The sequence below is a fragment of the Poecilia latipinna genome, unplaced genomic scaffold (genome assembly GCF_001443285.1).
Source record: "Poecilia latipinna isolate Pla-1442-1.1 unplaced genomic scaffold, P_latipinna-1.0 Scaffold290, whole genome shotgun sequence".
Lineage (NCBI taxonomy): Eukaryota > Metazoa > Chordata > Actinopteri > Cyprinodontiformes > Poeciliidae > Poecilia > Poecilia latipinna.
Genome location: NW_015112906.1, coordinates 360,560 through 384,747, shown reverse-complemented (window position 1 = coordinate 384,747; position 24,188 = coordinate 360,560). Strand labels below are relative to the sequence as shown.

At 40.4% G+C, this 24,188-nt stretch overlaps 1 protein-coding gene across 5 annotated transcripts in view; it reads right to left on the bottom strand.

Annotated features, from left to right (window-relative positions):
• Nucleotides 1-6,972: 6,972 nt before the first annotated feature.
• The window catches only part of kif26ab (kinesin family member 26Ab), a 79,813-nt gene continuing 62,597 nt past the window's right edge, over nt 6,973-24,188 (bottom strand). For 4 of the 5 annotated variants that reach the window (XM_015034191.1, XM_015034193.1, XM_015034194.1 and 1 more), the window contains 12 exons: nt 23,112-23,295; nt 19,722-19,934; nt 18,286-18,379; nt 16,729-16,991; nt 15,798-15,981; nt 15,039-15,198; nt 14,613-14,775; nt 10,446-13,695; nt 9,509-9,702; nt 8,604-8,627; nt 8,205-8,355; nt 6,973-8,107 (listed from right to left, as the gene is read on the bottom strand). In XM_015034191.1, coding sequence (XP_014889677.1) covers nt 7,923-8,107; nt 8,205-8,355; nt 8,604-8,627; nt 9,509-9,702; nt 10,446-13,695; nt 14,613-14,775; nt 15,039-15,198; nt 15,798-15,981; nt 16,729-16,991; nt 18,286-18,379; nt 19,722-19,934; nt 23,112-23,295 — 5,065 coding nt within the window. In that variant the 3' untranslated portion in view covers nt 6,973-7,922. The remainder of the gene's footprint in view (nt 8,108-8,204; nt 8,356-8,603; nt 8,628-9,508; nt 9,703-10,445; nt 13,696-14,612; nt 14,776-15,038; nt 15,199-15,797; nt 15,982-16,728; nt 16,992-18,285; nt 18,380-19,721; nt 19,935-23,111; nt 23,296-24,188) is intronic. The other variant, XM_015034192.1, reaches the window with a different exon arrangement.

Below are 24,188 nucleotides of genomic sequence, written 5' to 3'. Positions count from 1 at the left end.
TATTTTCACCTCATAATTCCAGCATCTGTGACTTTCCTCGAAAAGATGCTCTGTTGAGTAGACTTTTTATGATGCATACAAAATCCAAAATCCATCTTTTTAGTTTATGATAGTCATGTTATAATACAAAAAAAAATACAATACACACCTCAATCTTTAAAATTTAGATTTTTTTGACAATTATTTCTTATGTTGTGCTTTACAGCACAGTTTAAGCACGTATTTGTTCAATTTAATTAAGCTTTTTTTCACTGTATTCACCTGCAACCCATTTAGCAGGTGCTTTACGTTGTAATGTATTTATATCAAGTCTTTATAATAAAAATTATTTTTATAATTTTTTTGTCAGTATTGTCAGATGTTTTGGATTGTATTTTTGTTTTTACCTGGCTCATTTTATTGTGATGACTTACTTTTCAGTCCAACTTAAGTGCTTTTGTCTACATTTGACTTTTAAAAGTAAAACGTAAAAAAAGTAGGATTGAGTTAAAAGAATACTTTTTCAGTAGATTTTGTGTACAAGCATAGACAGCACATACAACAACATATGAATGTTCAAAATAAAACCAATAAATCATCATATCACTGGCAGAAAGAGAAACTTTATGTTCTGTGTGACATTTCCAAATGGCCTGAATCCGAGAGAGAGGGAGTTAATGGATATATTACTCGGGTCATAAAATAAAAGTCAAACCAAAACCAAATTTTTTCAAGGCCGTGTACAAAGCAGCTAACATCCAAGCAGTCAGTTTATTTTTACGGGCAGTTTATTCGGAACTTAATCTGCAAACCTTTTAAAAAGTAAAGTAGAACATCAATCAATTCACCTGTAGACAATGTTCTGAAACACAGTAAACCGCTGGCAAACCAACAGACTTTATTTTTTGTGTTCACTTGCTACCAACCTATACTACAATGAATATTCATTGCACATAAAGTCCAACATCAGCATTCTGAAAGCAGTTTAAAGCAATGTTTTCAAAACAAAGCCTTTATGTAAATCAGTGGTTATCTACAAGCGATCCGGACCAGGGGGCCACAGAGCACAGATTAAAAAACAAGGTTAGTGCTTTCTTCGACAAGGTCAGCGCATGATGTACTATAACGCAATGAAAAAGAAGTTTGCGGCAGACGTTTTAATTAACGTACGCTTGTCTCCGCTTAAGAAATGTTTAAAAATATCCCATGCAAACCCACTTGCGTCTGATTTATCTCCGTGAAGTTTTAAGGAGACGTTATCAAGAGAACAGTGCTGCCTGTTCGCAGTCAGACAGCATCAGTGGCGGTCTGTGTGGGTGTCACTGAGTGAGCGTCTTTATTACCTAAACACTCATTAACTTGGCAGCTTACAGGCCATTTGAACTCATGACCCACATCCTGCTTCTCATTATTGTGCAAACCAGATAGGCCGGATGACGACTCAGGAAGTCAACAAACGGGGGAAACAAGGGAGCTAATTCACATAATTTATATTAATATGTCAAATTATGAGCTGGGCATTATCTACAGTGTAACAGCTTCTGACTGCAATGTCCTCCTCCCTTATCTAGATGTTTTGTTGAATTAAACACACCAAACATGTTTAGGCGATTTTTTAAAAAGTCCAATCAATTAAATCCTCAATGAATAGATTGTTTTAATTTACTCTATGTGGCAGCATGTTAATAGATTTGAATGATCACTCATCCTAAAAGAATTTACAACAGAGACGGAGGAAAGCTTTCAGGCGAGGTTTCTGCGAAACCCCTTACACTTGCAGTCTGCTTTGTGGATGGAAATGTCAATAGTTACGACCCCCCCGAAGCGCAACTAAAGACTGTGTGTGAGGTTAACGTTTTGGCCAGCCTCTGATCATTTAAGGACTCCCTTCCACACCAGCTTGTTGTAATTATGTGGAAAAAGTGGCAGCATGTGGTCAGGTTTATGACTCTTCTTCAAAGAGCGAGCCTGGTTTGCTCAGACCAATCTGGGTGACTGCAAAGCTGTAAATCCCAATCTGAGCCAGCTACTGCCACTAAAAGTGAGTGTGGTGAAGTGAGAGTTCAAAAAGCCCGCTTTCCTCGTAAAAATGCATCTGAGGGCCATGATGCAGATTTGTCTCCAAACATGAGGTAATTTAATGTATAATTAGGGAATGCATGTAAAAAAATAAAAATAAAAAAATATGCAAAACAGAGACTGAAAGTTATTTTCTTTGAAGCGTCAATTAAGCAAAACGAACTCATTTCGAAAATATCTGACTGAAGACATGATAAAGAGAGTAAAGCAGCCTTAAAACTGTAATGAGACTTTAATGGAATAAGGAAATCACAGTCTGCAAATAAGGGTGTTACAAAGACCTGAGTGTTGAATGAATTACAGAAAAACTTAACTTAAGAAAATATAGTCGGATAATTTAGAGCATCACAACCCTTGCTTAGTGCTACGTTGGTGTAGGGGGGGAGGTCTTGACTTTTCAGTGAACTCATTTTTATTCTCACAAACACCCCGGCTCCCCCGCTAATGATAAGAGCCCTGAGGCAAGTCAGGTCATATGGGGCTGGCTGTGCTCAGACAGAGACCGTCAAAACATCTGCAACAGCCTCAGCCAACTGTTTCAACTCTGGCACACACACTGTCTTGTAAAGGTTTTTGCAACCCTTGACCTTTATGCATCCTGTCACGTTACATTCTCAAATTTCATTGTATTTTCTCTCAATTTTTCAGCAAATTTGTAAGTATTAAGTAAAAGAAAGTAATAAGTGATCACAGTTTAAAAAAAAAAAAAAACAACTAAAAAGTGTGGCATATGTGTTCATCTTTGACTGGACCATTCTAACTCTGTTCACTAGTTTAGTCTCGATATCCTGCTGCAGGGTGAACTTCTGGCTCAGTTTCAAATCTTTTGAAGCTTTGGACAGGATTGCCATGCTCCCATCAAATATCAGCTTCTGTGTCCTTCTAAATTTAAGAATCCCCACAGCACAATGCTGCCCCCGTCATATTTCATTGTGGAGCTTGTCTCTTCAGAATGTTAGGTTTTATATGTTGACCACAACTGGCACGTTTACGTGGGCATTCAGAATGAACGGGCTATGGGAATAAAAATATGTCATGTGCCCCAGTGGGAATATTCTGAAATTGTAGTCCAAATGAGAGGGGTGGTTTATGCCGATTAAGCCTCCAAACAGCGTAAACACTTGTTCTGATTGCGGCACACTAACCTAGTTGAACGATACAGAGGGAAGTGCAGTAGTTGGAGTCAGCACAGAACTTTGAAGGATGTTTATTTCCTTCAGATCACTTGTTCCATAATGCAAGAAGACCAACAGCATGTGTTGCTTAGTTTGTACTTCAATTAGAGAGCGGAGTAACATCTCAACCATTATTAGAACCTGGCACAGAACAAACACACTACTGCTTTGGGTTATTCTGGGGTGGGGGTTCAACACAGACGGAGGAACAACTTCTTTTTCCGTGTTTTTTAGGGAATTTTTTACTATTTTAGAAAATAGAAGCACATGTCAGTGATTCTATTCTGAATAAATTTTGTGCCCATACAAACGATATGATTATCTAATCCAAACACGTTTAAAGCCATTCAAAGGACCATTGTCTACATGTTTGCTGTGTTTAGGACAAACTTAAGAACTTTCTGGGTATGTTTAAAAAAAAGAAAAAAATCTAACCAATTTTATTGTTTGATTTTTTTTTTTTTTGCTGACCTCTCAGTCCTGTTCCTTCTTCCTCATGATGCTGTTTATTCTCAACAAAGTTCTGAGTTCACAGAACAACTGTGTTTATACAAGCATAAAATCACAAAGCCTAAATATTCATTAGGCCCACCAAAAGCAAATGCACCTGATTTTAGTCAGTGATATAATAAAGGGAGCAAAATACAAATGTATGCCACAATGATCTACTACTTTGTATTGATCTTATCCACAATAAATCCCAAATAAAATACATTTAAGTTTATGGCTGTAAAATATGAAAAAGTTTTAAAGAGGGAAAACTTTTGCAAGGTACTTTGTGATTTAAGTTCAACAAGATAATGAAACGAACTACAAGGGGGACAAACAATAATTAATTGGAAATAAATGTATATCTAGTGCAAATTATGTGTTTCGCTGCACACAGTTTGATACGATTTGTCAACACAATGAGCCAATCTTCACAATGATGGGAAAAGTGCCAAACTCACTAAACCAGAAAGAAAATGCCACCCCCAGCATCTAAAACATGGTGACCAGCTGCTCTCTCCAGTCAACCAAATTAACCTCTCAGGGTTTTGATCAAAATGGAATTAAAACGGGGGAAGCAAGATGTTATTGCACAGCAGGATTAAGCTTCAAGCTGAATTTATCCACAGAGATACAGTATATTAATGAACAGGACTTTGTGTATCATATTGAGCAGCAGGTCGTTCTGATAGAGAGTTATTAATCTCCCCAGACCTGCACCTTCTCGTCTAATCTCATTTCCCATTTGTCAAATTCAACCTTTTTGTAAGTTCAGTATTTGACCTCTTCTGACTCAGGCTAACAGAAAAAAAAGTACAGAAAATGCCACCAATTCCACCTCCTGTAGCACATTGAACCCTGGAAATGAGAAAATGTTAAAGTAACAACTTATGCAGATTTGTTTGAGAACGTAAGATATTTATAGGGGAATGGCTAATAAATGCATTATCGTAGAATTAGTTTATACTTCTATAGAAAGGTTTCTGTGATCTTCCTAACGTCTCTGTTTCTATAAAATGAATACTTCTTTCTATGCTTATAGCTAACATATTGAAATAAAAACACACTTTAAAACAAACTGGAGAAGATTTCTGGAGATGACCTTTTCTCAAACAGCGACACTATTTTAGTTAGTTCAAATACTGATACTTTAGGTCTCTCGAATTAACTGCACACTATTGTACTTAACCGATTAAAATTTCTTGGTCTGGTGGAATTTTGAATTTAAATATTACTCCTTGAACTGTTAATCATCTTGCCTTGTTTTATGCCTGGGAATGATTTTTTTACGTTCAGCTATTTTTTTTTTCTTAATGTAGAAACTTTGTGCATTGTGAGCAGCAAACATCAGTTCTAAATAAACATTTAAAAAAAAAAGTAATATCACTATTTTGCATATATGTGCTTAAAGAAACTATAGATCAAATTGTTTTAATAATAAGTCTATAGTTTAAGAAGTGAAAATGTGCAAATACTTTCTGGTGTTAGACGCTACAAGAATTTGCATGATTGGCCCCGGTCAATCATTGTGGAAGGTTTGTAAGCAAGAAGTACGCGCCCCTTATATTTAGGAACTGAGCCTCAGTGGTTCATCATTGCTAACGGGCTGCAACTCCGACAGCCGACAGCATGTAGAGAGTGGAATACCATTTATTACATTTCTAAAACCCAAACGAGTCTGGAATAAAATGCTTGAAATGGCCTGCAGTCGACCTCATGTCCAGTCGGTTGAATGAAACTGATCAAAGGCAATTACCACATGTTGCTCTGCAAGAAGGTAACTGACACTAAGCATCCCATTTTTGTCACTTGATAGTCAAGTCAGACATCAATTAGTAAAGGTAATTATTTTATGTGTATTGGAACTTCAGTATTTACATTTAAGCACCTTTTTATGCTACTGTTTCTTTTTAAGCAGCATTTCACAAGTTATTACTCACCCGCATTGTACGTGCAAAATGCGTCTGCCACAGCTTTCACACTCACGACAAATGAGACTTTGTGTCCCTTATTCTTCGTCTGGCTGCGAACATTTGGGCTTTAACTTTGAATTCTCTGTTGTTTCCCGGAAATAACCTTACAGAACCGATGTAGGATTCGTTCAAGAATTTCCTTGCCTGCCAACTCTTCTTCTGGCTCTTGTATTTTATTGGCGGATGGCAAACCAACTAAAGGTTCATATCTTCCTATCCCAAAATTAGAACTATTAGGGCTTGTAAGGCCAATCTTAAGAAATTATATTATTACTTCTTCCAGCGTCATGTCAGTTTTCCTGTGACAAATTATTATAACCTCACTTTAAAAAAAATTGTACTAATTATTTAATAAGATCTGAGGTGATTCTGTGAAAGAAGACAAATTCTTGTAATTCAGTAAACCAAGTTTCCACCTGTCTGGATTTGTATTTTCTTGGCAAAAGCCCTTCAATTTTGGATGATGAAATGACCAAACTTGTTCACATATGTAAGAAGAAACATTTTATTCACAGATACTGGGAAAAAAAACACAAGCTGCCATATCATACAACTATACACAAGGTTTGAAAATCCTATACAAAAACAAAGATCTTAGAAAATATGGGTTTTGATATGAAACGAGACCTTACATATTATCACATCTATGAAAAGAAGGTCTGTTTGTTTTTTTGTTTTTTTGTTTTTTTATTCATGAGCCCATCCTCTTCCTTAGTGAAAACCGAAATTATTGTAAAAAATTAGAATGGTAAAAATGGAGAGTAGAAATCATCTGTAAAAATGGTTAAAAAATCTCATGCAGCATCTTCTGTGAGGGCCTGAGAGAGCACATCTTTGTAAAAGGAAACAAAACAAGCACACCTAGATAAATCATAGCCAGTCTGGTTTTTCATGTTTTTGGAACAATCATTCTCTCAGATCTCTCTTCTTCTCTGTGTGTCAGCCATTTGATTCATAAACGCGTTTGGGTGGCTTCAAAGAGCCGATATGATTGATTTTTGCTGGACACCGCTACAATCACCGTCCATTTCTGCATCCTTTCACGAGAGGAAGCAGATTTAGTCATTGTGGGAGGTGCTTATTAAATGTTGCCATGTTTTTTTCTAAACAGTCTTGTTTCAGATAAAGATTAACGTTGCTGCTTAAAGTAGTTACAGTGTAAATGTGCTGGAATGCATAGAACTGAGGCTTGGTAGCACTTGGGAAATGCACTGTTTAGGAAAAATACTGTACAGGAAGAGGCTGGCACATTGGTGCTGTCTCATTTGTGTCTTACATTACATAGTCCAAACCATCTGCAGAGGAATTAAGCTCAAAGATGAGCATCCATAGACCTACTGTCACAACTGAGGGTGGAAAAATCTCTCAATGTCCATCACAGTGCCTTTCTGATTGTTTTGGCTTCATTTTCTGATTTGCAGAGAGATAAACATCAGTTAGCACACTTAGAATAAACTTTGCTTGCCATCAAACACACCAGCTGATCCACAGAGACCCATTATGATAAAGGCAACTGTAGGGAAAACAAATCATTTCCACCCTGTGAGTTTTTACAGGCCAGCTGACAGGAGGAAAGGCGGTCTGTGATGAAATAATACAGTCCAGTTTGAAAGTCTAGAAAACTACAGAAATACAAATCGAACTTAAGGCGCAAGAGGCTGAATGACCAATGGGGAAAATGCTGACTTGAGGTTAGAAACAAGAGAAAAGGCAAAGTCTGGGACCGCAATAACATTAGCTTATTGCTTCTTATTTTTTCTTTATTTTTCCCACTTAAAAAAAGGTTAATTGTACACACCACACATTCATTTAAATACACTATACAATGCGGTATAAAATATTTTTTTTCTTAAAAGCAACATGTTCAGGGTTATGTTCAGGTATGCTTAAAACACCTGCGTTGTATGAAAAATAATGACTCAAAAAGAACATTAAAAAAAGGCACTTCAGGGTGTTTGTCGACTTTTCAGTAAGTGATAGCCACTGCTTTGCCATGAAGACAACAGCGTTTGTGCTCACGCTTCGTTCCTCTGCTCTGTCCTAGACAACGAGGCACTGTAGCTCACATGGTCGAGATCTCCTATGTTTTTCAGGAAAGCTCTGCTCTTGTCCCCTGTCCGTCTCTTTTGTACTTCATTCCAGTGATATCTATAGACTGACTGCTACATCTCTTCTACCTTTTTCTTCTCACTTCCACTTTCTTTTTGATTCCTACTTGCTTTTGTCCTCAGACTTCAACTTCCCGCAGTCCCTCTTGAGTGCCGGGTGTCGACGGCATGCTGATGTCGAAACAAGTCACCATCATGACGTGGGACTTGCAAAGATTGACGCAAAACTCCAACTCCTCTGTGGCCTGCGCCAAGGCCTCCAGGTAGTCTGGAGACTCTTTATCCATACTTTGGTCCACGTCAACTGTTGAGACAAGAGACCTTGTCTTAGGGCTTCAAACAAATGTATTTTTTAGGCTATGGACTGAAATATCAGTACACCAAAAGTAACAGTGACTTACATTCTCCAACCCACTTGCTCGGATCCATCATTAGTCGAACCTTTGTGTCCTCTAGCTCCTCCAACAACACTTGATGCTTTGCTCTTAATTCCCTCACCTGCTGTTGCCTTCTCTCTAGCAACCTCCACTTGCTGTTAAAATACACCAGACCCTAAAACAGGATAAAAAGGGGATTATTCATTGCAGCAACCAGAGGATTCTGTAGAATCCATTAAGAGAGAGTAAACAAGCAGTTTCTAATTGTGAAGAGTAAATCAGTAAAGAAAGCACTTTGAATCAAGTCTGTATATCTCCTTTTTCTGTCTACCTAGACCACAAACTGCATATTGAAAGTGTTACATTTTAAATGAAGTATCAATTTAGATTTGTTTAATACAGAATATGAAAAAATAAGCGTACATTTTCAACTTCTTGGTAGGGTTGCTGCAAGAAATTGAGACAAAAACTTGGATCAGTAAATGATTACCATGTATACTAATACTGCTGTAGAAACACATTGCTACATCATGATGATTCCACCACCTTGTTTCGCTTTAGGAATGGATGAAGTGCAGGGTCAGGCTTCCTACTGTATTTTGGTGATTTCTGGATTTTATTGAAGTATATCAAAATAAAAGATTCTAAATTTAAATAGAGATTTTAATCTAATCTCAGAAAAATACCCTGAAGATCGTAGTTGTAGTATGACAAAATGTTGTGTATTAAGTTTTGTGTAAGACGGTGTAATTGGTTGTTAATATTTTTTGATCAAGGTTGTTTTGTTTTTTTAAGAAATATATTTATTGTTTTCAACAAATTACTAAAAGATTACGTAACGGGAGAATTCATTTGGAAGTGATTTTAGCAAAGTGAGGATGTATTTGCATATGCCCACGTGGTCACTCTATTAATGTCCGTCTTTTGCTTTGATTTTTACACAACTCCCTGGTGTTCTCACATTCAAATCAGGAAACCCTTATCAGTGCACTAGACTTCTGACATTCATGGGGAATGCTACCAAAATACCACGCACAAAGTCTGGACACAGACATTTTAACACCAGGATTTGCTGCTGAGCTGACTGAAGGTCAAACGTCTGGGGCATATTATTCTTGTCCTACTTGTTAAAAGGAAATTAGATGGAAAAGATTCAAGTTATTTCCACAAAGTCCTATAAATCTTTGTGGCACATCTTGAGAATGTGTGGCAATAATGCTGCACTTACAAAACAGGCTTAGCAACCAGAAGTCACAAGCCCTTCACCCAGACATGACGAAAGTTTAGCAACATGAGCTGCAAGCAGACTGGATTGACCCTCCGCTCACCTCTGCGGTTTCCTCCTGACGCCGTCTTTGGAGCCGTTCCACATCATCAATCTCATATACTTTGATCTCAAAAGGCTCTTTCAACTGTCCAGACATAGGAGGCAAGTCCACCCACTGGCCTGCTGGGGCCACCTTTTTCCCCAAGGACGATGTGTCTGGCAGGGGTGCAGGAATAAGCCGCCTTCTCTGGAAGCCTTAAAATATGCATACCATACAGTTAGATAAGCATTTTCTATGTTTGGTTAAGGACAAGGCAAGCTTACACAATGCTTGTGTAGTGACTCACAGGTAAAGAAAGTACGTTACAAGAATAACATTTAAGCATCATTGAAGAAGAATTGTTTCAAATGAAAACAAATTAAAAGCCAAGACAAAAATGAACTAATCAAGCTGTATTTACAGGAAAGCAGTAGTAAACAGTAATGTTGCACTGGTTTGAATGAGTGAACAGTTTTTACCCATCCCAGCTAAAGGATGAGCTGCCATGCTCAATACCACGTTTGGAGTCAATATACAAGGTTTAAAAATCTATACTTTAAAAAGATTGAGCCAGGGCAGTGATTAAAGACTAATAAGATATGATTAATTTTTGAGGTGCAGGTTAGAACTCCGGCATTAGAAATATGGAATGAGCTGCAGCTGCCCTGTTGTCTTTTTTACAGACATCACTGCATTATTCAATCCCACAAAAAATTAAACTCAGCACAAGTTTTTATGTCTTATTTTGACCTGAATCACTACTATATTCTGTCAATGTTTTTAGGATGGCCAAAGGCTATTTTAGCAGTAAACTTGACATGTCCATAACAATATTGCAGTTTCCCGCATGCTTTGTGGTCTTCAACCAATGGCCTTTCATTGTGTGGACTAAAACCAATGACTTATGTTTTTTCTCTGTTATTCTCTGTGCGTCCATTACATTTGTGATTTTTCTTACCGTTAGCTCTTTTCTTGGGATACTTGGAGCTCCTTGCTCTGCCTGACGATGACATCCCACTTTCACTCATGGAGTCAAGGGCAGACGAAGCACTGCCTGTGGCTTCACTGTCCCTGATCATGCTCTCATATCCACTGCTGCCTCCGCTGTGGTAGAACAGAGCTGTGCGGCCCATGGCTGGAGGCAGCTCACCACTCAGCACGCTGCTGTTGTCACTGCCATGACCACTGCTATAGCGCTGAGGCCGTCTGGGAGCAGTGATTTTACTGTACGGAGAAGGCAGCATGGCTGTGGGAGACTTGTCATCAGCCACATTTACTCCACTGTCATTCCCACTGTCTGAATCTCCTGAACCCCTGCCATGCTTTCCTGATATGTTCCCCGTTGCAAGTTCACTCACACGACTGTTTGCGGCCCTGATGGCCTGCTTTGTGCCCATGATAGTCCCTCTCCCAGGTTTATTTGGGACTGGAGCAGTAGTCCGAGAGCCTGATGTTCGTCCTGATGGCGGGAGGTTGGCATTAGTATTCCTGGTCACAGGAGAGGCCAAAGATTTAGTAGAGGAGCTGAGGCCCTTGGAGTTATTGGCTGATAGTGAGCGTGCTTTATTTCCATTAACTGCTCCCAATGCTCTCGTATTTACAGAAGCTTTAGCCTGACTTGGCTTTGTGTTGTTTCCACCACTTTGAGTAGATTGGAAGGTAGCTATCGGAGAACTAGATGAATTAGGAATACCAAATCTTGGAATTGACTTGTTAGATTTGCTACCCAGACTTGCTCCACTGTTTTCCCTGCTAAGTGTAACTCTGGAGCCAGAGAGAGAAAGGGTTTCACACCTTTCAAGTGACATTTGGCTGCCGTAATGCAGACCAGCCTCTCCTTTAGAACCTTTGGCCTTCAGGCTAGAGGTAACTTTGGCTGTGTTGAGGCTGGAGGTTTTGAAATTGGTAGAGTCTGCTTTTCGATGTACCTCAAGTTCATCCTCTGATACAGCTGCCCTTCCCCCATAGGTCCTTGCTGCCTCTCCATATGCTGACTTTAAGGCACTTTGGGGAAGCAAAATCTTAGTCTTATGATCAAGGCTTGATTTCCTAACTGGAGGAGGAGGTGGTGAGGTGCAGCCAGGCTTGGGGAGATTACTTGCTTTCTGTGAGTTAGCCTTGTTGTTCTTCCCTAGCGAAGAGAATTTAAGGCTTCCAGAAGATGAAACAATATCTTGGCTTCCCTTGTGATCAGAGGAGGATTGAATAACGGGCACCGTCCCCAGGGTGGTGGCTCCTCGCCTCAGCTGAGGCATTCTGCTGGGTGGATTTCTGGTAGCTGACTTTTCACAACCATCAACCACTCTCTGGGATGAGGTAGACCCCTGCACCTTGGGAGGGTGAGGTACACTGTTGCTGTTGTTGGATGTTTTGCTGGAAAAGACACCACAGGGGGGATTTCTGAGAAATCTGCTGGTGCTGCTGGGGTCAGAAGTCTGAGGTTCTGCGTGGTTGCTGACGCGCTGCCAGGGATCCTCCTGTTTAGCTTCTTGCCTCGGTGGATCTCTAATGCTGCTGCTGCTACTGCTACTGCTATGAGAGATGGATGAGGTAGGTTTAATCTTCCTGGGAAGACTAGAGTGGACAATTGAGGAGCCCTGTGGAAGTGGAGGGGAGCTCACTGAGTGAGCTTTGGATAATTTAGATGTAAATCGAAGGGACCCTTTGGTTGATTCTGGGGATTGGGGGCATCTCGTCAATGACAGTTTACTTGATGTGGCACTGTCACTGTCTTGTTCAGAAAAACTGAATCCACTGTCGTTTAAGGAGCTCTTAGCATCTCTTGTGGATGACATACAATGAAACATTTCAAGGGAATCGAAGTAAAAGGTGGACTCTGGCATTATTTGTTGGGCCTGTGGAAGGAAAACATCTGTTGAATGGGCCCCTTCACTTTCCAAGGTGCAGACACTGACCTCACTCAACCAAGAACTGATAGACGATCCCCTGCTGTCTATACACTCCATTGTGCTCTCCTGGGTGGGTGTCACCATGGCAATGTTGACCTCAGATCCTCCCACAGTTGATGTGTAGGCATCAAATTCATCGTTGATGCTGCTGATAATGCTGACAGGCCTAGAACCAGAAGCCAGGGCCTGAAGTGAGCAGTCACTGTTAAAGCTAATAATGCTTGATGGCCGACCCTTATCTACAATACTGCCAATGGAGAGCTCTTCCACAACGGTAAACACTAACTCATCCTCCCCATTCAGCTCCACTGGCTGCTGTAGGGTGACAGTAGCTCTAAGGATATCTCGATCCAAGCACCTTTCCCTTAAAGTTGAGCGCACTTGACACACCTCTACAGGTGCTCTGAGCAAAGGCGATGTGCAAGGGTCCCTTCTTTTAACAGCTTGGTGGCTCATTCCCACCGGTGGCATCCTGGTGCCTGATCGTTCTCCTTTTTCAGGATTTTCCATTTTTTGTGAAGGAGGTGGAGCTGGCTTCGGCAAGGCTTTCTTGTTGGGATAAACTTTCTCCCTTACTACAGGCTCCAAGCTTATGGCTATGGGAGGTGTTGATCTGTTTGTGGTGACCTGGCATTCAGACATCAATACCTTCTCACCATCTGCACTGGTTCTGCATACATTTTGGACAGTCTCTGCTGGCACTCTTTCTGAAGACATGCAGTGCCTCTTGTTGGCATCAAGTTTGGGTATAACATTGGCACTGCAGGATATTTGAATAGGGATAGATTGTTTACTTGAGTTTCCCTCTTGGTTGTTGTAAAGATTTACTCCAGTCTTTGGTGAATTACAGACTTGGTTTTCCTTGGATTTTTCTGTTTTAGGGCTAGCCTGGTTTCTTTTGCCTTCTCCGACAAAGGCAGTGGGCTCTTCACTACCATCTATACACTCCAGTCTCTCCTGCAGCTCAGCAAATGTGTTGCATTTAAAGAACTGGTCTCTATCCTGAGGGCCCTCTTTTGCAGATCTCTTCTTGTTAAGTGAGGGGATAATGGGAACAAAGGCAGGCGGGCCTTCATTGTCACTAAGCTCTCTATCTGAAATTGCAGTTCCCCCAGGTCCGACGTAAATGACGGTATCACAAGATTGTTCACTACTTGAAGAGTATTCCGGGTCGCTGAGCAGAGCTGGCAGGTCTGGATCCAGAGCTACTGTCCGAGGGTGGAACGGTCTTAAGTGTGGTGGTCGTCGAACTCTGCCTTCCTCACAGGAACTTTCCCCTCCAGATGAACTGGATGCATACTTCAAAGAAGAGCAAAACCAAAACATATAAGATTGCTATTATAAAGAACATTAGCTGATTCAAAGGAAAGCTGTAAAATGCTTCTTTTAGCATTAGCTGACCTTGGATTCTTACTAATAAGATGAGCTCTGTCAAAGAGTCAGTTTCAAGTCCTACATTTAAGTAACTTAGTGTTGTACATGGTTTGTGTACAGAGTTGAAGATTTTTTTGAACAGTCTGATGTTCGTCCTTCACTCTTATAGAGGAACTAGTATCCTGTGATTACTGCTTGTAGGGACAAAGGCTGATGCCGTCCCTCAATGAACATTTTGTGTTATAATTAGAGCAGGTGACATTTTATTGGTCTAAAACATTAATGTGATGACCATTCTATTTTCCAAAACCTTTTTAACTGTTATGATGGATTGCAGATGGGTTTATAATATTTCAACATATTTTACATTGCATGTCAATATTTATCTAAAGGTTAAAAGTACACATCAATAGACACATGGAAATTAATGTCAGTAAAACAAATTGCTGTATCTGAACAGCATAATGATCATCACTGGGACCACAACCAAATAAATACAGACTGCTATTGGGCCTCATTAACTTTCCCTAATCACATTTACTTGGGCAGTGTTATCGATTACATGCAGAGGAGCTGAGAAAAACTTAATCTGCGATATGGAGTATGATATGGGTGCATGTGTAAGAATCTCATGTTGATGCAGATTTTATCTTGATTAAAAATAAATGTACACCTCAAGAAGACAACAAAACTGACCATGACATGTTGTTATATCGGTGACAAACTGTACCTTTTCATATGTACAAAAAAGTCACATCAGTTGCTTTAAAGGCAAATACCATAGCAATAAAAAGGTAAAAAGGAATGCAATCTTACATATATAGAACATATCTTCAGCATACCTTTGATTTCTTCTTCCTCATACGGTGAATACGAGAAGCCAGCTGGATTGTATTGAGTGAATCAGCATAGTGGGCTGGGGAATCTGAGATATGGGCAATCATGGTGGTTCTGCAGTTGATGTTGCCGAGAGACTCCCTCAGCAACATTGTTAGTTTGCTGTCCCTAGAGAATGAATTAAAGTTGCTATTAGCAAGCGGCCCCGTCATGTTTTAAAGCAATGACAAAAGTAACGGATGTGTTGTCTGGGGAAGCGTCCTTAATACGTGAAGTGAAAAAAAGCTCCCAGGTGACAAACTGTTAATCTTTCAATACTTAAAATACTATTACAATCTTGTGTTACACAAGGAAAAGATACTGTCTAAAGGCAAATAAATTTTCAACCCATGCAACTGAAACAAACCCATAATCAATTATGGTTTTCTTACCTGTAAGGTACATGTTTTGCTCCATTTGTCAAAGCCATTATGACGTTTCCCAGAGCGTTGAGGGAAAGACACATGCCTCCACCTCCATCTCTGCTTTTGCTCAGGACCTTCTCACAGCTTCCCAAATCAATGAGGTGCAGTCTGCTCCGTCCACCCGACACTGTGCCAATGGAAGAAGGGGAACCAGGTAAGCAGAACAAAGACATTCCCCTTTTGGTTACAGTTACAGTGACAGGAGCGACACGGCACTGTGTCAACTGTCCGGTTTGTTTAGGAGAAAGACTCCCACTGAGGTGACTCAGTTAGGGAACGACCAGCATTGTGAAGACAAAGGAATACAGTTGATGGATCAGTAAGTTTGTGAAGAAGTTTAAAACAATATCCAAAGCTACTAAATCCTATCGAATCACACCTAACAAGACCTCTCTTAATCCAACCAGCTGGATTCCCAAAAAATGTATAACTCTGGCTTTGTTGTTTATGTTACGTAAAACATAATAATAAATCCACCAAGATCAGGATTAAATATCTATTCTAATGAATGAATAAATTAAATAAATGATTCCATATTTAGATATTAAATGAGGCATTCATTCTTAAATCAAGCACATCATATGAACAGTTATCAAATAATTATTTATTTTCAAGACAAATACACTCTTTTAATCTATTGCGGTGCAGGAAAATTCACATTTTTACTGCAACGTGAATGCCTCAAATGTCAGCTTGGAGGCTTGAAGATTTTACAGAAATACTAACTTCCTCCTTTGCCGCTTTTCTCCATGCGATACTGGTAAATATGTAGTGTGAACAGCATGTGCGAGTTGCGCCTTTCATCTTCATCTGCATCTGGCCTCCTGGTGCTGCGTGCGGCTAGGGCTGCGTCCAGGAAGAAGGCGGCTTTCTCAGCAGTTGGGGCTCGAAGCTCGCTCTGGTTCTGGAGCTACAGGGTTGAAGAGCAGTGGCGAGGTGAGCAAAACAAGGTGCAAAAATGGAGGCGCAGTAAAAGGATGGGAGCCTGTTAATTGGACCCCAGCATATATTAGAGTGTGTCTCCGGGGCAATTAAAACAGCAGATATGCGCACAGAAGGAGGAGGATTAGGAGAGGTAAGGTAGGAGATGGTAGTGTACAAATATTAAAAAAAAAGGGGGGGTGGACAAGAATGAAGGTAGAAGAGATCAGACAGAAGCCCACGCGTGGCTGCCGAGAGGAAGACGAGCTTCACAGGACTGCATTTCCTTTGAAGTCAAAGTCCACAGTTGCCCCCAAAAACAACATCTGTCAGCCACACCTGTGAACACCTTCAAACATCCACTTCTTACCATCCCCCAGTATTATTTCTATTGTGCTACAGAGGCCTGATTCTAATTCATCCATAATAGATGCTGACAGGAGAGTCCGCATGAGAGAGAAGAAAGCTATCAATAACATAGATGAGTTTGGCTTATACATTAAACATGGATAGAAGAAGTATGATCGAGACAGATAACTGGGAAGTCCTGGGAGAGGTGGAATAAAGGAGAAACTCGCACAGATGCACTAACAAGAAAGTTTAAATCTCTTTGGAGGAAAAAAGGAGAGGTGGATCATAGGAGAAAAAGATCAATACTCGGATAATGCTGGGCCCCACGGAGAGAATGAAAGGATCAGTGAACAAAGGAAGAGTGAAGAGCTGTAGCGATACTCACCTGAGTGCCACAGATGGGATCCTCTCTCAGATGGATTCCCGGGGACTGGCCCTCCTGCAGACTGCCTGTTGACACCTCAGACAACAGGTCCTTCAGCTCTTCATCTTTCCCAAAGATCTCCACAGCAGACACGCGGACTGAGAAGCGAGTGCCTGTCTTCTCCTTGCGCTCGTTGATGAGCTTGAAGAGCCAGGAAATGGCACAGGGCACAATGCCCAAGCTCTGAGTGGAGCTGTCTTTGCCAATCATGGTGTATGTTTTGCCTGTTGAGTTAAAGAGAAGGGGATAAAAATGGAAATGTAACGAGAAACATTTATTCTCACACATAAAATGTCTTGTATTTCTGAACCTTGATTTTGTCACATTACAATGGCAAATATAATCGTTTTTATTGGTATTTTAGGCAACATACCAACACAAATTTGTGCCTAATGGTGAAATTAAATCTTGTTTTAATAATCTAAGAAGTATGGCACCACCTTTGCAGCTAGTATAAGTCAATCTCAACCAGCTTTGCACAAATAATTTTTCCTAATCATCTTTTCAAACTGGCTTAGGCCCCAATTTTCATGGAAGATATATGTGGGCATGATTACCAAGTCCTACCAGATATGTTCAAACAGATCTTGGGCCGGACTTTGACTGGACCATTCTTGCACTTGAATATACTTGAATCACAGCCATTCCATTGTAGCTCTGGACATATTTTTAGAGTTGTTGTCTTGCTGGAATGTAATCCTCCTCCTCAGTTAAGTGTTTTTCAACCCCTAACAGGTTTTCTCCCAAGATTTTATCTCAGATGTAAAGTCAGCTGCTTGGGTTGGAATTACATTTTGGATAATTAGAAGAAAAAAAAAAGTCCAAATGCACACTTTGCAGATTCTTGAATCCCATGTTAATTTCCTTCTAATTAGCAATTATGTGTGATTTTGTGTTTGTCCCATTCAATCGCAATACAACCCATTAAGGTTTGGGGTTCTGACCTAACAGGATGCAGAGGCCTTGCGAGGTGCAGGTAGTGTTTTGAGGCTTGTAATTTGAAACTGCAAATATTACGCCGGCTGTCTTTAATTGGCGAGCGTTTTAAACCACATTGGAAATTATGCGAAGGTTACAAGGTTTAACAATTAGTGAAGGAAAAGAAAATGACTGGTGCGGGGCATCGGAGATAACATAAAGTTAAAATAAAATCAAATGCTAATCCAAGGACTTATTCCAGAAGCAGTCATTCTGTGGAGAATTATAGCTAACAGCACCAAGTGAGAAGCATGCTCTTCATCCTAGGAGGACTGGCTGGACCAATTACTAAGATTTTAATTAGAGACTGAGCCCTGAAGCTTGTACGCAGCACTTTAGCCCTCAACCCCCCTCACCTCAAACCAATTCTTTCTTCCCTCCAATCTCCTATTCCTTGACTCACCCCAGTGCACTGCTAAGCCAATTGTGGACATCAAGCGTAGCTAACAAAGAGCAATGAGAGTTTTTTTTTTTTTTTTTTTTTTTTCCCCAAGACCAACAAAGGGTGTTGTCTAATCTGTTGCCGGTGGAGGAGCTTACCGAGCTTGACTTGGCCGAAGCAGAAGATGCAGCCGTCTGCACCGTTCACCACAGACTGGATGACCTCAGCTACTGTCCCTGAGCACACCTCAGCCTGTGAGAGAGTGAAACATATGCCCATCACTGTCAAAGTCTAGCTGAACGACACATCTGAAACAATAAAATAAAACAGGGCAAATACCATGTCTTGGAGCCAAGAAGCATGTTGATTTTGGACGTATAAAGCATAAATGAAGCACAATCAACCAGTTTTAAAAATGTCTTTTTCACAACAAAAAAGCCGTTGTGGCCACGCCTACTTTTAAAACACAAAGTGAGAACCATACATGGATGATGTCCCACCATAATCTGTCTTGTCTGATGCAATGCTGTAGTACACACATTTATTTCCAGTTTTAAAAGCAAACCTTCAGAAAGGAACATTGTTTTTGCTGTAATATTAACTTTGCAGAAAATGGAGTTCTCATCACCTGCAAGATCTCTCTTCAAAACACTTTTTGCTGGAATATTTCATATAAGGAAAGCATCAACTCCAGGCCAGGAGAAGAAGACACAAAGCTGTTCATGACACAGTTAAATTTTTTTCTACACATTTTTCTTTTTTTTTTTTTTTTTTTTACCAAGCAGATAAAAGCCTGATCAGGACTGAAATGGAAAAGTTGTAAAAATGACGATAGATACCATTTGAAGAATTCCTATTACTCAGGTGTGTGTTTGCGAAGGTTGCACTGTGTATTTTTGTTTCAGCGTCGGCCCTCTGGGAGCGGTGGGCCCTTACCATACATCACACAGCAAACAAGACCTGTAACAGCTGAACAGCTTGCTGTAGCTGTTAGCCACCAGCAGAGCCGTCCCAGAGGCACAATCCAGCAACTTGGCTTCGGCTCTGCAGCAGAAACAGTTAGACTTCAGCTATCAGCACCATACTTAGGAAAATAATTGTTCCATGTAGGTGGTATGATGGAAGATCTGGGGCTCTCTCTGCTAAGGATGTGCTCCTCTACACCAGTAATCACAACCTCCTTTACTTGAGTTTATTGTGCCATTTGGAAAATGAATAAAAGAATAAACGGTGATCTAAATCTTAATGTTAAATTGCAAATCTGTGCCAAGTAGAACGCTCGTCTAATCCTCTTCTGCAATACAGTAAATATAATGCTGACCTTTTTTCTGTGTCTCAGCGGGAGTTGTGTGGTTAGATATAGAGTTTGGATATAAACGGAGTGGATTCAAATCATTCCTCGGACAGCTTAAAAGCCCCAGCTGTTGGGCTCACACTGGTAAGAATGCCCCCTGAACCAAGACAGGCATTTTTCTCTAAGCCCCTGGTCACACCCTGCAAACATAAAGATTGTCCCTTCGTCCTTGAGAGGCTAAATTGCCACCCAACACCTTAAAAAAAACACACCCACGTGAACATACATAGAGGCTCTTACTTGTGAGGCATCGTGGGTAAAAACAGCATCGAAGGCAAATATCTTTGGGACGGCCACAGTGGCGGACCTCCTGTGCCCTGAGCTGGAGTGCGGGCTGGATGCGGGGTCGTAGAGGGTCAGCTGCTTTTTCCTGCTGTCAACTTTTAAGAAAGACTGAGACTCTGAGGAGTCCGCGGCCTCCAGAGACGGACAGATTCGCATCATCACTTTCACCTAGAAAGATAAGCAAAAACCAGGAGGGGAAAAGGTTGGATTAGAAAGTGGGAAAGTGTAAAATGTATGTAACAGAGAAGAGGAAATGGAGTCAGCAGAGATTTGTCTCTTGTTCAATGTGAAGGTGGAGAAAAAACTTAGTCTAAGAACCTTTATTCATCTAAAAAAAGAGGAAAAAACATAGTGAGCATTCTGAATGCGTTGTGGGATGTGACTATTTTTAATTCATTCATTAACTCATTTTTTATAAATTGGGTATTCAGAAAAACATTTTTTGTTTTCTTTTACACAATAAACCTTTTCCTTTTTATGCATGTTGCAAACAATATAAACAAGATGCCACCCTTTACAAAATGTATGCACAGCGTATGTCTGTATAACAAAAACAAAAAAGTCGTATATACACTCTTAATTTATTAACAAATAAAAAAATAAATAAAACGAAAATAAAAAAATATAGGCTCTCAGCTTTGTCAGCCACTGGCGGTACACACAGACACAAATACCAGACTTTTCTCTTAAGCTGTAATCTTAATTTAAAGTTTAAGACAAAAAAATCGCATTTTTGTCGATTCAAAATGTTACCGTCGATGGAAAGCTATAGTCACAGCAGTCTAAGTGTATTTTGCATCAGGGGTCCTTCGACGCCATGTAGACTATTTCAGAGCTGAACCATATCTCAGGTTACCATGGAAACTTTCAGTCTTGCATTGACTGGGAAACTCAATGGGTCAACACATTGCTTAATGGTGTTAGTAAAAGGCACCAAGGTGAGTATTGAAAGTCATAGCTGAAAACGGTGGAAATTGATGTGTGTGAAACGCCCTGCTGTGGGATTATCCCAATCCAGGTTGTTTTTCTAGACCGCAGGCAACTCAACAGCATGGGAGCGCACCAGCATCTGCCCCCCACCCTCCACCACCTCCTCCATTATTCCACCTACTCACTCTCCTCCTTCTGTTGTCCTTGCCCTCAGTTGCACAGAAAAAGCCAGTTCACTGCTAAAAAGCCTGAAAGCCACCCAGCTGCATATTGCGGCTTCACATTCATCAAGTGGGCTTCACGGTTTCAACAAATTCCACAGGTCAGCATACGGTTCATCGTGCCAGCATGGAAAACTGAAAACGATGACAACCCATGCATTAAAGCGTTGACTGAGCGTGGCTTTGACGAGACAGCTCGTGTCACAGGAGTGGAGCCAATCTGCTGGTGGTGCGCAGTTCAACCTCCTCCAGACAAGAGCAGATGGATTTTACTATTTCCTGCTGCAGAGAAACATCGTGTGTGGTTTGTTTGGCTGTGTTTGAACCTGTCTGGATATGAAACACTACAATTTACAAAACCCCTTCTTTAGAAATCCGGACAGCTCCATATTGCTTTACAATCTGATGGTCAGATATTTCTCACTTGCATTTCTCCAAAGGCAGTGTGGAAACATATCTGTGACTGACGGGTGACAGAAACAACTATTGGGAATGTTTTTAACAGTCCATTCATCTCTTAGAGCATTTAGTGTTACATTATCTGAATAGTCTCTATACACCGCAGTTTATTTAAGATGCAAATCAGTCCTGACTCATTTAAAGTAAGTGTGTTTTCTCTTTGGCACTGAAGCAAAACCTTTAAAATAACTTTTTTTTTTTTCTGGCTGAAGGCCGTTTTGTTCAGCCTGGGGATTCCACAGGATTTCTACATAAATGTTATTTCAAATGTTGGATGTTGTTACAGCACTTTATTGAAGTATCCAAACTCTGAAAACATTCGTTACACTACAACCACAAACCTCATTGTGTTTCATAGAAAAGCAACATGAAGTAATGTGAAGTGATTTTTCACAACATAATATTTCAAGTGTCGGATTTTATTTTATTTTTTTGTTAAGATGTCTAAAATTATGCATCGTCACCAGTTAACTTGTACAAATGTTCAACAGGTATCTTTTGGAAGGCACTTTCGTCTCAATTTTCTTTTGCCAAGATCAAACTTTCTTTGTTATTCAAATCTTATTGTTTTGTTACAGAAACATTCAAATAAAGACCAAATTACATTTGCTATGATTTTCAAACTGATTTTCTACATATGACTGCTGAGGTCATTAGAAAAATTAAAGCTAATGCCTCAGCTTTATTTATGTTGGCAGTAATATTAAAGATATTAAAGGCCACAGTATTTTAACACACTGCTAATGGTTTTGGTTTCCCTGCACCTTGATCCCTCTCTGAAATCCATTTGTGTTGCTTGGCACGACTCCATATATAAATGTCTGCAGGTAAGAAGCAGAGAAGTGGAAGTGACCTATATATGGCTGATGGAAACCAGCCATTCAACTCAAGTGTCGCAGAGCTGCTGATATAAACCAGATGCAGGCAAAGTCGAGCTGGAGAGGGCAAGGGAAACAGTTATTTCTGGATGGCAACAAAGAAACGAGAGTGTATTGGTGTATTGGCTCACTAACAAGATAAAGCTGTAACTCTGATAGGCCTGGATCATAAAATCTCATAAAACGTCAACTGTCCTGTTAGCAGAGCAGATGTAAACCACTGATCTTGCTTGGACTTGAAGAGGATTGCTAATAACAGTCTTTTTTTTGTTTGTTTTTTTTATTATGTCTGCATGTTGAAAGGCGATTTACAACATGAGGCAAAATTTCAACCGTCTGGATACCTGGCAGCAGAAGCAAGGGTTTCCTATCCAGGTGGGATCTAATCTTGTTCGGGGGACTTCTGCTTTATAAATACAGGACGTCGGCTCAGACAAACAATACCCAATAAACCTCAAAGGAAGAGCAACTTGTTTGCACAGCTTTGTTTAATGACTGTTCTATAGCTGCCAGGCCGACTTTCATCACCGTGCACCACATGTAGAATGGATTCAGGAATCCCGCTGTTGTGGTGACCACAGATATGTGAATTACAGCTTTTACTGGCTTTCGGTGTTGAGAGAGGAATGCTGGTCCCACAAACTGAGTGAATTCATGGCATTCCAGCAGGCTTATCTGACTGAATCTGCATGAACTGGACCAGACGGCATGCTGCCTGTAGACCAGTCTGTCTCCACTCTGCATTTCACCCCTTCAAACAGGGGTCTCTCTGTGTGTGTGTGATGTTGATATGAGGACAAGGATACATCAGTGTGCATGATGGGTAGAAAAATGTGTTTCTGTGCACATGCTCTCACCTTTCCCATCCCTGGGTTCTCTTTCACTTTGGACACGGCTCGGAGGAGACATGGCGGAGTCGGGGGTGGTGAGACCTGCAGGATGCCACTGAAATTAGTTGGGTAGATGGAGGGCTCCTGTGGGTGGAGCAGGGAGGGTTGGTGTTTCTTCCGTTTGGAGGAGAGGTTAAGCTTCTGAGCTGCCCTAAAAGAAGGAAAAATAGGAAATGAAGGTAAGTTTAGATCCAGCGAGCCAGAAAGGTTATGCTTAAGGAAATCTTTGTTTCTGTGAGGTGTCATGCCAAGTGCTCACACTACGCCACCTCCATAACGGTGAACACTTTCCCTTTTAGTTTGCCAACATACACAAAACCGCTAAAATTGCTCCTCTAAGAAACCACTCCCTTCCTTTCATAATTAAAACACACTTATTTTCCAATCTCCCAGCTTATATTCTTTCATCACATGGAATTAGCAATCAGCGACAGCTGAAAATCATTGTTTAAACTACACCAGTATGATATAAATCATCACCAGTCAACTTTCTCAGTCCACTGGGGACTAAATGTAGGCTGTCATAGCTGGAAGACAAAGTAAATCTAATCACTTATCTTGATCAGACACAGCCGGGCTGCCATGGACATGCCAGGTGAGCACTACTGAAGGACAACCAGATGGGAAACGCATGTCGCCTTAGTAACTGTAGGATGGCTAAGGACTTGTGACAGAGCATGTTCATTCATCATTCAAGTCACAGCAGAAGAATGAGTTTTCCTTAGGAGCGTTTAATTATGCAGCCAAAGCTGGTCTTTACATGAAGTCATACAATACGGACGTATTAGAGTTTTACCTGGCAATAGGTTTGGTATACTCATCTGAAAACTCTCCATTTTTCAGTGCAAATACTAAAAGTTTGCCATTTTCAGTATGAGTTTAAAACTTAGAGATGAAGTCAGACATGAGACAAAAGGAGCCTGTTTATTACTTTCTTCTTTTTTTTTTTTGCAGAGTTGGGTCCATTGTTCATTCAGGCTATCACAATAGAGTTGAACATCAGGAGACAAGAACAGCTCAAGGTATTACAGCCAAGTTGAAGTA